Source organism: Erythrolamprus reginae, chromosome 12 (genome assembly GCF_031021105.1).
Source record: "Erythrolamprus reginae isolate rEryReg1 chromosome 12, rEryReg1.hap1, whole genome shotgun sequence".
In the NCBI taxonomy this organism is placed as follows: domain Eukaryota; kingdom Metazoa; phylum Chordata; class Lepidosauria; order Squamata; family Dipsadidae; genus Erythrolamprus; species Erythrolamprus reginae.
The window spans coordinates 25,185,098-25,199,932 of NC_091961.1; the positions used below are offsets into that span (position 1 = coordinate 25,185,098).

The window sequence follows — 14,835 nt, forward strand, 5'->3', positions numbered from 1 at the left end:
CTGAGATTGGAAAAATGTGTACCCAGATAGTTGGGCCCAAGATACTGTAAAGAAGCTTAGAAAGGGCTGCACAGCACTGTGAAGGCGTATATAAGTCTAAGTGCTGTTGTCCATCTCTTAAAATCTTTTGGATCATTCCAGGTTCGCCTGGTGCACCAGTTGCGGCCCTATTTGGACTGGGAATCACTGCTCACAGTCACTCATGCCCTCATCACCTCGAGGCTCGACTACTGTAATGCTCTCTACATGGGGCTACCTTTGAAAAGTGTTCGGAAACTTCAGATCGTGCAGAATGCAGCTGCAAGAGCAATCATGGGCTTCCCCAAATATGCCCATGTCACACAAACACTCCGCAGTCTGCATTGGTGGCCGATCAGTTTCCAGTCACAATTCAAAGTGTTGGTTATGACCTATAAAGCCCTTCATGGCACCGGACCAGAATATCTCCGGGACCGCCTTCTGCCGCACGAATCCCAGCGACCAGTTAAGTCCAACAGAGTGGGCCTTCTCCGGGTCTCGTCAGCTAAACAATGTCGTTTGGCGGGACCCAGGGGAAGAGCCTCCTCTGTGGCGGCCTCGACCCTTTGGAACCAACTCCCCCCGGATATCAGAGTTGCCCCCACCCTCCTAGCCTTTCGTAAGCTCCTTAAAACCCACCTCTGTCGTCAGGCATGGGGGAATTGACACTTTCCCTCCCCCTAGGCTTATAAAATTTATGCATGGTATGTTAGTATGTATGATTGGTTTCTAAATTGGGGTTTTAAATTAACTTAAACTTAAATATTAGATTTGTTTACATTGTACTATTATTGCTGTGAGCCGCCCCGAGTCTGTGGAGAGGGGCGGCATACAAATCTGATTAATAAATAAATAAATAATAAATTCCCGTTTTAATTTGATTTTTTTTTTTACTGAATGAGAGTAAATCCTTCTTGCCATTCTCTTGAGAACTTTCTCTTCTGCTGTTGTTTCTCTCACCTGACCAGACCGCTGCAAATACGCGTTGCATGCCAAAGAAGGGAAAGTGACCAGCTTTAGCACCCCAGGATTCCCAAATAGCCCCTACCCATCCAACATGCGCTGCTTCTGGGCGCTGAGAGCTGACGCCAACGCGGTCATCAGCCTGACCTTCACGACCTTTGACTTCGAGGGATGCAACGAAGGGGAGGACTTTGTCAAGGTGTACAACTCACTGAGCCCAGTGGAAGAACGCTCGTTGGTGAAGTGAGTACATTAGCTACAAATATATCGTGCTCTCGTGGGAAGAAATACGGATGGGCTGCTAGGGGCTTAATTGGCAGGAACCTGAGATAGTCTTCTGTTTTCGTGGCTGCTTTTGGGTTGCACTATTACTGATATCTACTCTGATGGGGAAAGAGATTGCCAAAAATGCATTGTTTAGTTACTAATTGTCCTTCCTTTTTCCTCTCCTTCCTCTCTTTCCTTCCTTCCTTCCTCTGCTCTCCTCTCCTCCCTTCCTTATTCTCCTCTCCTCCCTTCCTCCCTTTCTACCTTCCTTCCTCCCCACCCCTCTCCTTTCTTCTTTCTTCCTTTCTTCCTCTCCTCTGCTCTCCTCTGCTCTGCTCTCCTTCCTTCCTTCCTCTGCTCTGCTCTGCTCTCCTCCCTTCCTTCCTTCTTCTCCTCTCCTCCCTTCCTCCCTTCCTCCCTTCCTCCCCACTCCTCTCCTTCCTTCCTTCCTTCCTTCCTTCCTCTGCTCTCCTCCCCTCCCTCCCTTCCTTATTCTCCTCTCCTCCCTTCCTCCCTTCCTCCCTCCCCACTCCTTCCTTCCTTCCTTTCTTCCTTCTTCCTCTCCTCTGCTCTGCTCTCCTTCCTTCCTTCCTTTCTTCCTTCTTCCTCTCCTCTGCTCTCCTCTCCTTCCTTCCTTCCTTCCTTATTCTCCTCTCCTACCTTCCTACCTTCCTTCCTCCCCTCTCCTTCCTTCCTTCCTTCCTTCCTTCCTTCCTTCCTTCCTTCCTTCCTTCGCAGGCTGTGTGGGAGCTTTGACTTTTCATACAACCTGACTTTCATCTCCTCTCAAAACGTCCTCCTGGTTATGTTAAGTACAGACGCAAAGGGAAGATTTCCTGGGTTCCATGCACAGTTTTTCCAGATGTCAAAAACAGGTAAGAACGTCATTCTTTCTATTTTGGGGTGATACTAGGAGACCATGGGTTGGCAGGATGCGGCCTGACAATACATTTAGTACTATTGCTCCTTTTCCTGACTCGTTTTCTCATGAAGAGAGAGGGAAGAAGACATGAGAAAGATATAGAGCAGAAGCCCAAGAGCAATGGATTATCTTAGTCAGTTTTGACCATGGTTATACTTTATCCTCACTTCCTTCAAAAATAGTAGGCGTTCCCCATCCTTGTGTTCATTATGGTGTTAGTTATCACCTATAAAGCCCTACATAGCTTAGGGCCAGACTATCTTCGGGACCGCCTTCTGCCGCAACCGATAAGGGTCCACAGGGTTGGCCTTCTCTGGGTCCTGTCGGCTAAGCAGTGTCAGTTGGTGGGAGCTGCGGGAGAGGGCCTTCTCTGTGGCCGCACCGGATCTCTGGAATCAGCTACCTCCGGAGATCCATACTGCCCCCACCTGTTCTATTCCTGGGCTATTGGAGTGAAACAACCGACTCAAAACTCACTATTTCATGTTAAAATCACACTCTTTATTATGAAAATGCATTGTAAAGCAAAAGCAGTTGAATGAAAGGTAAGGGAGTATTTTTTCTCTGAGGTGAAAAGCAGATAAAGTTCCAGGAAAGGCGCCAATTTTGGCCTCATGACGTTCCATTGAATGTCTGCAGAGAGGGGCGGCATACAAATCCAATAAATAAATAGATAGATAGATAGATAGATAGATAGATAGATAGATAGATAGATAGATAGATAGATAGATAGAGATAGGAGAGGAAAATTCATCATAGAAGAGATAAATCAGCTCACCAAAGTTCTAATATTCAAGCAGCGTCTGGCAAAGAGTTTTTAACAAGACAGGAACCAGGTTTCGGGAGGCATTTTTGAACACGCCAACTCTAACACATCTTCTATGAAACTACATTGAAACCCTACCCCGAATTTCCCAAGATCCTTTGCTTATATACTGGCTGGGAATGGCATTAAAACCCCCAAAAGGTATAGCTGCAAGTTTATTTCCTTTTACTATACAAGTCCTTTTGTCTTCTCAGAAACCTATGATATCTAGCATGTAAGAGTGGGTCATCCATTCTAATGTCTTCTTCATCCTCGGACTGGGACCACTCTCCCATTGTTATATCAGCCCCCTCTGGTGGTTCATCCAGGTCACTTTCCCTCTCACTCTGATTCTCTGCATCAGCTGGCCACCCCCTGGCCCAGGGTACCCAGAGGGGTTTGACTCATCCTCCTTAGAATCTGACATTACCAGAGGTGGACAAAGAGCGCTCCCAACACCACCCTACTGGCTGTTCTGTCGGGCTCTCTGGTAGACTCCTCCCAAAAATTCACAGGTACAAATTTCAGACACACACACACATTTGAAAATTCAAAACAATGTTCTTTATAATGAAAATTCACTTAACCTAAGCCCTCTTTTGGTATAGCAAAGAGCCCTCGTCTCCAAACAAACTGGTAATTTATACAAGTCCCTTATCAGTCCTGTGATACTTAGCTTGCAGCTGTGAGGCAATTCACAGTCCTTCTTCTTTCACAAAGTGAAACACACTCTGGTTTAGTTTCAAAGCGGGGAAAAATCAGCACACAAAAGGTCAAAGTCAGCAAAGCAGGCACGAAACACAACGATCAGATAATACTCCACAACGGCCAAACCCACAGGCTGCTCTTTATAGCAGCCTCATTAATGACCAGAGCCCCACCCAACCACAGGTGGCCTCATTTTCTTTGATAATACTCTCTCAGTTGTTGTTGCCTATGCAAAGCTCTCCGCATGCGTGGCTGTATCATTAACTCTTGTTCTGAATCCAAGGAGGAGCTAGATAATTGATCTCCTTCTGAGCTGTCTGCCCCACTCTCCTCCTCCCTGTCACTCATATCTTCTTGGTCAGAGGAGCCTTCATCAGCAGATTCCACCGGGGGCAAAACAGGCCTGCAGCATGTGGATGTCTCCCCCACATCCACAGTCCTTGGGACAGGAGCAGGGCCAGAGCTAACCACAACACTGGCCATCCAGAAAGCCTTAAAGACCTGATTCTGCCAATAGGTCTGGGGCCATTGGTCAATGACATACCTTCTAGATTCGACCCCCCAAAGATATGTATGATTTTTAGAGGTTTTAAATTGCTTTACGTTGCCTTTTTTAGATGTCCTTTTTCTGTTGTAAGCCACCCAAAGTCCTTTGGGAGTTGGGCGGCATATAAATCAAATCAAATCAATCAAAAATGAAATTTCATGCAGAAAAAAAAAATCTAATTAAGTAACTGATTCAGTCTGGTAGAAGATAAAGATGAGTGAAAACTAAACAGCCTAGAGAGGGAGATAGTCTTAAGGATAATAAGGCACCAGGGGCAAAGTAATTTTTTCCCCCAACTCAGGAGATGTTGTGATAAATGACACCCTCTCCCTCTCCCACCACACTTCCGGATACTCTAATAATCCTTCCTAATTAGAACTAGGCTGAAATTGGATGGGGGTTGAGCTTATGGACAGGTGTGCACAGGTAACCATAATTGGTCTCTTGGGTGAGAGCTATGCTGTTGAATCAGGCCCTTGACAATTGACATCATCTTATTAATGATTGTTCTGCACAAACGCTTCTCTTCCAGCTACTAATAAGGTTCATAAGATTCTGTTTTTCTCTCTCTACACCTATTTCTCTCCCCGGATTGCAGCTTGTGGTGGAGTTTTGAGGGGCTTATCAGGGAACTTCACCACTCCGTATTACCCAGCCTACTACCCTCCAAATCTGGATTGCGTATGGAATATAGAGGTAAGACTTTCAGAGTAATTAATTCTCTTTTTCGTTTCGGGCCTGCAGCAAGGACGAAGGGAGAACATTTGTAACCCGAAGATCTGGCTAATTTTCAAGGTGTTAAATAAGAGTTGAAAGGCCTTTTCTGGGATGTATTCTTAAAAGTCTGGAAACAAATAAAAATCGGAGGTTGTGGTGGAGAACCAAACCGTTTTTTAAATCACTGCCAGTTTAATGAGAACATTTCTAGCCCTCAACTTGCAGTGGACTAGAAGTGGAGCTCTCGCCTTGTGAGTTTGGTCCTAGGTAGCGGCTGTGAGTTTGATTCTAGGTAGCGGCAGATATTTCTCTCTCTTACAATGAGTAATTATCTGCTGCAAACTCTACATTGGTGACCGGAAGGGCAGCCAGCCAGTAAACACTCTGTTGCCTTCGGTTGCCCCAACTCCACCCCGATGTAAAGGATTATGGCAGGGGTCCTGAAACTTGGCAGCTTTAAGACTTCTGAACTTCAACTCCCAGAATTCTGGGAATTGAAGTCCACAAGTCTTAAAAGTTGCCAAGTTTGAAGACGTCTGGATTATGGGGTCATTAAAGACACACACACACACACATTCTAGACCGCAACTTGATTTTACATGGCTTTTAAAAAAGAATCCATGATAATAAAGCAAGGGAACCATTGGCAGGATCCACTCATGATGCGCTAAACCATAATGTGGTTTGTTGGGTTTGCCAAACACCATGCATTTATCTTCCTTGGATTAAAAATTGTTCATAGTGACAGTTCTACTGCAGAAATCAAATGCAGGATAATCTCAGGCCGCCCTTCAATGGTTAACAAGAATAAGATCTGGAAGAGCAGAGGTATGGATCTAAATACACACAGCAGGCTAGATAAAGCAATTGACTTCTCTATATTGATACATGAGCATGAGACTTAGACACTAAGAATGACTGATCAAAGAACAATTGATGTCTTTGAACTGTGGCTCTGTTGTTAATTATTGTGTGTACCATATATAGCCAGAGCAACCCAAAGAGAAGTGCTGAACTGTATAAAACCAGACATATCAATAGAAGCCAAAAATGAGAAGACTACGTTTGATTTACCTTGGCTATGCCATGTGTGCAAATTCATTGGAGAGGTCCATGAGGCTAGGAATAGTTAGTGGATCAAGAAGGGCCAAGCCAAGAACACGCTGGCTTGATACCCTCAAAACTGATAACATTGATGAACATCCAACAACTGAAAGAAATTGCGATTGACAGGGTAGCATGGAGAGCACGTGCCTATAAAGTCACTAAGAGTTGGATGTGACTGAATGGTTAAATCAACAACGGTTGCTGAAGGTTTTTTGGGAAAATGTTGGTGTTAGTATTCCACACTGGGCTTACAACCAATGTTAGAATCCTAAATGTAAAACAGAGTATATGTGGCAGTGGTGGTTGTTCAGCCAATAACACAGACTAATAAGTGGAGTATAAATATTATTTACAATGTATACAATAAAGTAATAAGTAAACAGTCCACTACATACATATCCAAGTCAAGTAATCAAATACAAACCAAATATCAGAATATTCAATTTTATACACACAGCAGCTAACTAATAATATTCCCTACTGAACACATAGTTCTATATACTGTAATACCATAAGTATTGCTTACATACATAATACGTAGACCAATATTTAGCACACAGCAATATTTAGTATAGTCACCCAGACAAAACTAGCAGAGTGTGAGATCAGAGATTAGTGTTAGCAAGAGCAATAGAGCAATAGCAAGCAATAGCAAGACTAACCGCAATAGCAACCAACAAAGAGTAACACATCTGATTCCCTTTTATTGCTGGTTAGTTCATATATTGCTGGTTAGTTCATATATTGACAAACCCAACTGGCGAAGTATGCAGTACTGACAGTTGGAAAAGACATCTAGCTCAGGAGTGGCATCAGTGTTTATTTCCTCTCATCCCTGCCCACCCCTGCCAACATTCAATCTCATTTTCAGGTGCCTAAGGACAAAAATGTAAAGATACGCTTCAATGAGTTCCACCTTGCGGATCCTGGTGTCTCCAACTCCTGCCCCAAAGATTATGTGGAAATCAACGGTGTCAAGTAAGAGTCTTTATTCATGGGTGAACCTGTTCTTGTGTATCTGTTGCGAGTGGGCAAGAAGAAAACTGTCTTAGCCACTTGATGTCTTTAAGACACTTCCTTGCTGTCTTTTAGGATAGAAATATCATACGATAAGAGAATAAAGTAAGAAAAATGACAAAGGAGTTACTAGTTTACTTATTTATTTATTAGATTTGTATGCCGCCCCTCTACGCAGACTCGGAGCGGCTCACAAAAAGAACAATACAAATCCAATACTTAAAAACACTTTAAACGTGGTTGGTAAATCCACAGTAACCGAATTTAAACATGCCTGGGATAAACATATATCCATTGTAAGATAAAATACAGGAAATAGTATAAGGGCAGACTAGATGGACCATGAGGTCTTTTTCTGCCATCAGTCTTCTATGTTTCTATGTTTCTATGTTTCTAAAATCCTGTGGTACCAAATTCATTCATTCATTCATTCATTCATTTATTAATTTTTTATGCCGCCCTTCTCCTTAGACTCAGGGCGGCTTACAACATGTTAGCAATAGCACTTTTTTCTAACAGAGCCAGACTATTGCCCCACAATCTGGGTCCTCATTTTACCCACCTTGGAAGGATGGAAGGCTGAGTCAACCTTGAGCCGATGATGAGATTTGAACCGCTGACCTTCAGTGGCCTGCAGTACAGCACTCTACCTGCTGTGCCACCCTGGCTCTATAATAATAATAATCATAAGGGAAATAGGAAATAAGGTAGAAATAAGTACAATACTACATAATCTATATAAATAGAATAGAATATATCAATAGAATAGTGAATTATATGTATATAATAAAAATGTATAGAAGTAGAATTATATGCATATAATAGAAATGTATAGAAATAGAAGTTGAAGAGAATAAAATTGTGAAACCTGAAATGTCTTAGCAACGCGAAAATGTTGTAAAGAAGGAGATTGTATAAATGTCCACATGTGTTTTTAATGCAAACTATCTTCAATGATTTTTTAAAAAGAAATATCATAAATGAAAGGTCCTTGCTTGATTAAAAAACACTAATATTTCTTTAGTACTGTCAGATGATCTGATTAGCTTTCCATTTTGAAAGGAAAGAATGAGAAGACCTTGTCAGTGTGTTTGTGTGTGTGTGTGTGAGAGAGAGACAAACAGAGACAGAGAGACAGACAGAGAAATATCTCATGTATTCATTGATGTATGTCATCATGAATGAATGAATGAATGAATGAATGAATGAATGAATGAATGAGTTGGCCTCTGGTTGATTCTTATCTTCTTGTGGTCCTCTAGGTATTGTCAGCCTAGCAAGGGATTCGTGGTAATGAGCAAAACCAACAAAATTACAGTTCGTTTCCACTCAGATAATTCACACGTGGACAATGGCTTCTGGGCTGAGTATTTGTCCTTTGACTCCGATGATCGTAAGTAGAGATGTCAAATGTGAGATTAATCAGGGAGGGACGGGGGTGGGCTGAGGCACCTTCTTTGAAACATTGAGCTTTTCAATAGAGAGGTCCTCTATGGGAGAGAAGAAAATTGTTCCTTGATATGAAGTATCATACAGAGCAGTGGTTCCTAACCATTTTGGGTCCATGGACCAGTAACGGCGGTGGCGGGGATGTGGGGGGGGGAGGTGACAAATGGTTGCGTAATCCCATGCATGCACAAATAAAGTTTCACCATGCTCACCCACCACATGTGTAGCCTGGTTCCCAATGGGTCATTGACTATTACCCATCTGCAGCCCAGGGGTTGCGGACCCCTGCTTTAGAGAATGTGGGGATTGGTATTAGAAGACCATTGACGCTTCCAGTGATAAGTAGATTGGCATTTGGAATGACAGTAAGCAAATTGAATTTTAGACTTTGGTTTCGTGTCTTTTTCCTCTACTTATATTTAGGGACTGCCCAACAACTAATCCAAAGTTCAGTGTGAAGTCCATTATTTGCGTAAGATTTCAGTTTCGCTCTTCCCCGTCCAACTTTTTCTTTTTTCTCTTTAAATTTAGAAATTGTTTAATACACAAGCTTTGTAATAGCTTTAGTTTAAAAAATAAGAAACAAAATAAAACCTTCATGTGAACATGACAATATCTAAAGTTCAGGTCCTTTAGGTTTTCAGAAACAACAACTCTGAAACTTACATACTATTCCAAAGGACTTCAACAAGATGAAAGAAAATTATGAATGGGCAACAACATTCCACAAAAGAAAAAATTATGCCAAATTTGGCTGAGATTTTTGATCACAGGAACTGTATTTTTTTAAAGAAGGCGTAGGGCATGTGAGAAGGGGGGTACAAATTAAAAATCCAGTGTTCCAAATAAGTTGGTCATACTATAATGAACTTGCTGCCTTCTGCCAAGCAAGTTTATAAAGTAGATATATTGTGCCAATTTTAAACATATTTACAATGGGTCAATTTTGGTTGGTCAGCCAAAAATCATGAATTTTGTAAGTCATTTGTCTCCAGATGTCCAAGAACCTCAACACCTAGCATGTCTTTGTTGACTTGGGTGACGACCAACTTTGGATGGTCAACAAACTGCTGTAAGTCAAGGACTACATTTATCACCCAAGAATCTGCCACTAGGATCAGAGATACTAAAATGTCTAGATTCTAAGAATCTGAAACGGTTCTTGGATGTTCTGTTTTTTAAAACTTATTATTATTATATTGATGGTCTTTGACTGTAATAAAGGTCTATTTATTTATAAACATAAATTATTAGGAAACAGGGAGAAACCTGGGTGTTTGGCAAGTGTTCCCATATAATTCTTTGCCAAGAGTGGCTTTCTCATTCCTACAAACCACAAATGATCTGGAGCAAGACTTTACAATAGAAACGTTGCAAGCATTTGTTCTGTCCAACGTCTATTAAGGAGACCCTAGGGAGGTTTTTCCAAGTTTTAGTAGACAGATGAAGTAGACAAATAATCCATCTATTATGAGACGGAACTTGTCATTTCAGCATAATTTGTAGCCCCAGGTTCTAGATCAAATAAACATTGGATTTATTCTATCATGAAAGAGAATCTGGAATCCTGAGGAGCTGGAATTGCTCTGAGAAGAAGGAGAGATTGACCATTGAGAACCTTAAATTTCTAGATGAACAAGAATTGCAAATATACCATCCAGAATGGCAGCAGAACACATTGGTGGTTTTACCTAGGTAGAATGTTAATGTGTTTATATGTTTTCTCTCCACGTCCTCTGTGTGGACTTGTAGCTTGCCCGGGGAAATTCACCTGCAAAAGTGGTCGTTGCATCAAAAAAGAACTGTGTTGTGATGGGTGGCTTGATTGTGCAGATGCCAGCGATGAGATGAATTGCAGTAAGTTCTGTCTGTCTGTCTCCATCCATCCATCCACACACCACACAATAGAAGGGAAACCAAAAGTCTTTACCAACAGAAAAGCAGGAAAAACTCCCTTTTAAAATGTAAAAGGGATTTTCTGGTACACACAAGGCACAGGTTCAATGCAATCCAATTTCTCACCCAATAACTGGGAAATTGAGTCCAATTCCAAAGTCCAGAAAGTCCACACACAGTCTTGAACAGAGAAACAGCAAAACAGCAAAACAGCAAAACCACGATCTTGACGAAACTATGAATCAGATAAACTTCCACGAGGCTAAATCAGCACGCTGCTCTTTTTATCTGTAGCACTAATTACAGCAGCCCCACCCAACCACAGGCGGCCTCACTTATCTCCTGTAATAATCCTTCAATTGTTCTCTCCTATGCATCACTCTCCTCATGCGTGGGTCTGTCATAAGTTCTTGTTCAGAATCCAGGGATGATAAGGAAGATTGATCTCCTCCTGGGCTGTCTGCCAAACTCCCCTCCTCCCTGTCACTCACGCTTCCTTGGTCAGAGGAGACTTCGTCGGCAGATTCTATTGGGAGCAAAACAGGCCTGTGGCATGTGGATGTTTCCCCCACATCCACATCCACATTCCTTGGGGCAGGAGCTGGGCCAGAGCTAACCACAACCACACAAAGATGAGTTTTTAGGCAGCCAGTGCAGCTCGCGGAGTGCTGTAGAAACATGGGCAGCTCACGCAGCTGTATTTTGCACTACCTGCAGTCTCCGAACACTCTGTTTGGTGGTGCAGATGATGCTCACAAGGCTTGTTTACATTTTTTTCCATTGGTCTGCACTGCCCACAGTATTCATTCATTCATTCATTTATTGGATTTGTATGCCACCCCTCTCCGGAGACTCGGAGCGGCTAACAGCAACAATAAAACAATGTACAATAGTAATTTAATACTAAAAATGATTAAAAACCCATTAATATAAAAACCAAACATACATACATACATACCATTCATAGAATTGTAAAGGCCTAGGGGGAAAGAGGATCTCAATTCCCCCATGCCTGACAGCATAGGTGGCTTTTAAGTAGCTTACGAAAGGCAAGGAGGGTGGGGGCAGTTCTAATCTCTGGGTGGAGTTGGTTCCAGAGGGCCGGGGCCGCCACAGAGAAGGCTCTTCCCCTGGGTCCCGCCAAGCGACATTGTTTAGTTGACGGTATCCAAAGCTGTTGGCGGCCTTTCCATAACCGCATTGCCTGTGGTCTTCTTTTTCAGATTGCACTGAGAATCAGTTCCGATGCCATAATAACATGTGCAAGCCAAAATTCTGGCTATGTGACAAGGTGAATGATTGCGGGGACAACAGCGATGAACAGCAATGCGGTGAGTCATTTTTACGAGATTGAGGAATCTAGTGCACGAAGAACCGAGTTCACACTTTTGACCGCTCTTAGTGTGAGCTAGGAATTCAAAAGTCTTAGTTGACCAGATGGGGTTTCTTTTTTTTTGGGGGGGGGGGGTAATTTTTTTAAAAAAATTTTTATTCTTCTTCTCCAATCACATGTACAGAAAAAAAAGATACCATTAATTTTAAATTACATTACAATATATCATTTTTGCAGGTGGGGTTTCTTAACTGAACCGTAATTTGAAGTTTTGCACGTATATTACGATAAGATGAGGGTCTTTAAAAAAGTAAGAATGGGTTTAAGAATATAAGAAATGGATTGTAGCACGACGGCACAGTTTTGGTAGATAAACAGCAAATAGCCATGAGTAATTGAGATAGCTAAAGGCACTTTGAATTTAAATCAGGGCGAAGGAGAATATCTGAAATCCAGATGATATGATTTGAAAAGGAGGTAGCACAGGATGAATGATATGTACCAGAATAAATTGGATAAATAATTAGGAAATTTGGATTAAGAATTTGACATTTGCTATTATATTGTATTGTATTCTAGTTTGGGGTATGTGAATTTGAATCTCTGTAAGAGAAAAAACAATAAAAATTTATACCCCCCCCCCCCAAAAAAAAACCCACTACCCCATGAACTGGATTTGCACAGTCTAGGAAGCTCAAAGCTGGTAAGAGTTGAGGGAAGATGGAAGGGCCTTTGAGGGATGGAAGAAAGAGCCATTGCTATAACAATGGTATCGCTCCAAGGATAACTGGGTCACCATGAAAATGTAAAAATTAGACTTTAAACTTATTTCTCATCTTGGGTGAGTTCTTCCCCATCTTCCAAGCTTAGCTAATGTCTTATCTTGACCTTATCTGGGAAATAAGCTATTAAACTTCTTCTCTAGCAACGGAAACTTGCAATTTCTCTTTTTTCCTTCTCAGAATGTCCTCCCAATAACTTCAAGTGCAATAACGGTAAATGTATCCCAGGGCAGCAGGAATGCGATGGCAAAGCGGACTGTGAAGATGGCAGCGACGAGGGAAAATGTGGCTCCGGTAAAGGCTCCGGAGTGGTGATAAATTCTGACCCAGGGAGGGGGAAGCTATGGAAATTGTGGCTTGTAAGGAGGGAAGTTTTGGGTATGTTTAGTTTGATGAAGCTGGAATTGGGGATGTCTTGTTGGATCAAAAGAAGGACAACGAGAGATGTGAAAGCACTGATCTGGTATCTCAGGGGCTGCCACAAAGAAGAACGAGTCTACGGAGAGCGGTGGCATACAAATCCAATAAATAATAATAATATTCTCCAAAGCGGTTGAGGGTAGAACAAGAAGCAATGGATGGAAGCAACTTAGAACTACCCTGTTTCCCCGAAACTAAGATGTACCCCGAAAGTAAGGCATGTCAGAGGTTTTGCAGAATTTGCTAATATAAGGCACCCCGCGAAAATAAGGCCTAGTCACGTTTACATACGGTATGGTGGAAAAACATACGGTACCATTCAAAGCTGTTCATAGTGGTACCGTAATAATGTGGCGTCCCCTGCTGGCCCCTTCCATCGCTTTGTACCATCCAGTACAGCAGACACAGTCTGCTGCTGTCTCACCGCCATTACAGTCTCCACTACAGGGCGTAGACTGTAGCTCCTCTGGTGGCCGGAAGCTGCAATAGCGGGAGTATACTGTTGTACCATATAAGTGCCGTCGTTTGTGTGTGTGGGTGCCATACTGACAGGTACCGTATCGTAATCATTGTACCATACAGTACACTTTCTTTGGGGGTGTCAGCTTTTCTGCCTGTGAATTTGTCTTATTTGAGAAATATAAGGCACCCCCCGAAAATAAGACGTAGCACAACTTTTGGAGCAAAAATTAATATAAGACAGTGTCTTATTTTCGGGGAAACACGGTAAGAAGGAATTTTCTGACAGTGAGGACAATGAATCAATGGAACAACTTGCCTCCAGAAGTTGTCAATTCTCCAACACAGGAAGCTTTAAGTTGTGTGTTATAAGTGCCGTCGTCTTCCGACCTTATGTTTTTTGTTTAATCTCTGCTTTATTCAAAGCGGTCACCGTTACCTGTCAATCGTATACCTACAAATGCCGCAACAATAGGTGTTTGAGCAAGAGGAATCCGGAATGTGATGGAGTGGCAGACTGTAGCGACAATTCAGACGAAGCGAATTGCAGTGAGTTCTGATTATACCGAGATCCCAAGAAAGTAGATAATCTGAGAAGTGAATGCATTCACAAATATAGCAACCTTGGACCATTAAGCTAGCTTGCATGAAAGGGTTGTAAACTTTGATGATGATGATTACTGTTACAGTGGTACCTCTACTTACAAACTTAATTCATTTCGTGACAAGGTTCTTGTTCTGTCGGGCTCTCTGGTACACTCCTCCCAAAAATTCACAGGTACAAATTTCAGACACACACACATTTGAAAATTCAAAACAATGTTCTTTATAATGAAAATTCACTTAAACCAAGCCCTCTTTTGGTATAGCCAGGAGCACTCGGCTCCAAACAAACTGGTAATTTGTACAAGTCCCTTATCAGTTCTGTGATACTTAGCTTGCAGCTGTGAGGCAATTCACAGTCCTTCTTCTTTCACAAAGTGAAACACACTTTGCTCTGGTTTAGTTTCAAAGCGGTAAAAAGCAGCACACAAAAGGTCAAAGTCAGTAAAGCAGGCACGATCCTCCACAATGGCCAAACCCACAGGCTGCTATTTATAGCAGCCTCCCTAATTACCACAGCTCCACCCAACCACAGGTGGCCTCATTTTTTTTGATAATAATCTCTCAGTTGTTGTTGCCTATGCATGGCTCTCCTCATGTGTGGCTGTATCATTAACTCTTGTTCTGAATCCAAGGAGGAGCTAGATAATTGATCTCCTTCTGAGCTGTCTGCCACACTCTCCTCCTCCCTGTCACTCATGTCTTCTTGGTCAGAGGAGCCTTCATCAGCAGATTCCATTGGGGGCAAAACAGCCTGCAGCATGTGTATGTCTCCCCCACATCCACAGTCCTTGGGGCAGGAGCAGGGCCAGAGCTAACCAC

The 14,835-nt window shown here is 42.4% G+C and overlaps 1 protein-coding gene across 1 annotated transcript in view; it reads left to right on the plus strand.

The window, feature by feature from the left end:
- ST14 (ST14 transmembrane serine protease matriptase) overlaps positions 1 to 14,835 on the plus strand; it is a 69,311-nt gene that overhangs the window by 42,399 nt on the left and 12,077 nt on the right. Inside the window, exons 7-15 of the mRNA XM_070765900.1 lie at positions 987 to 1,224; positions 1,987 to 2,123; positions 4,829 to 4,926; positions 6,926 to 7,032; positions 8,334 to 8,464; positions 10,273 to 10,377; positions 11,640 to 11,747; positions 12,712 to 12,825; positions 13,837 to 13,959. Of these exons, the coding sequence (XP_070622001.1) occupies positions 987 to 1,224; positions 1,987 to 2,123; positions 4,829 to 4,926; positions 6,926 to 7,032; positions 8,334 to 8,464; positions 10,273 to 10,377; positions 11,640 to 11,747; positions 12,712 to 12,825; positions 13,837 to 13,959 (1,161 nt within the window). The remainder of the gene's footprint in view (positions 1 to 986; positions 1,225 to 1,986; positions 2,124 to 4,828; positions 4,927 to 6,925; positions 7,033 to 8,333; positions 8,465 to 10,272; positions 10,378 to 11,639; positions 11,748 to 12,711; positions 12,826 to 13,836; positions 13,960 to 14,835) is intronic.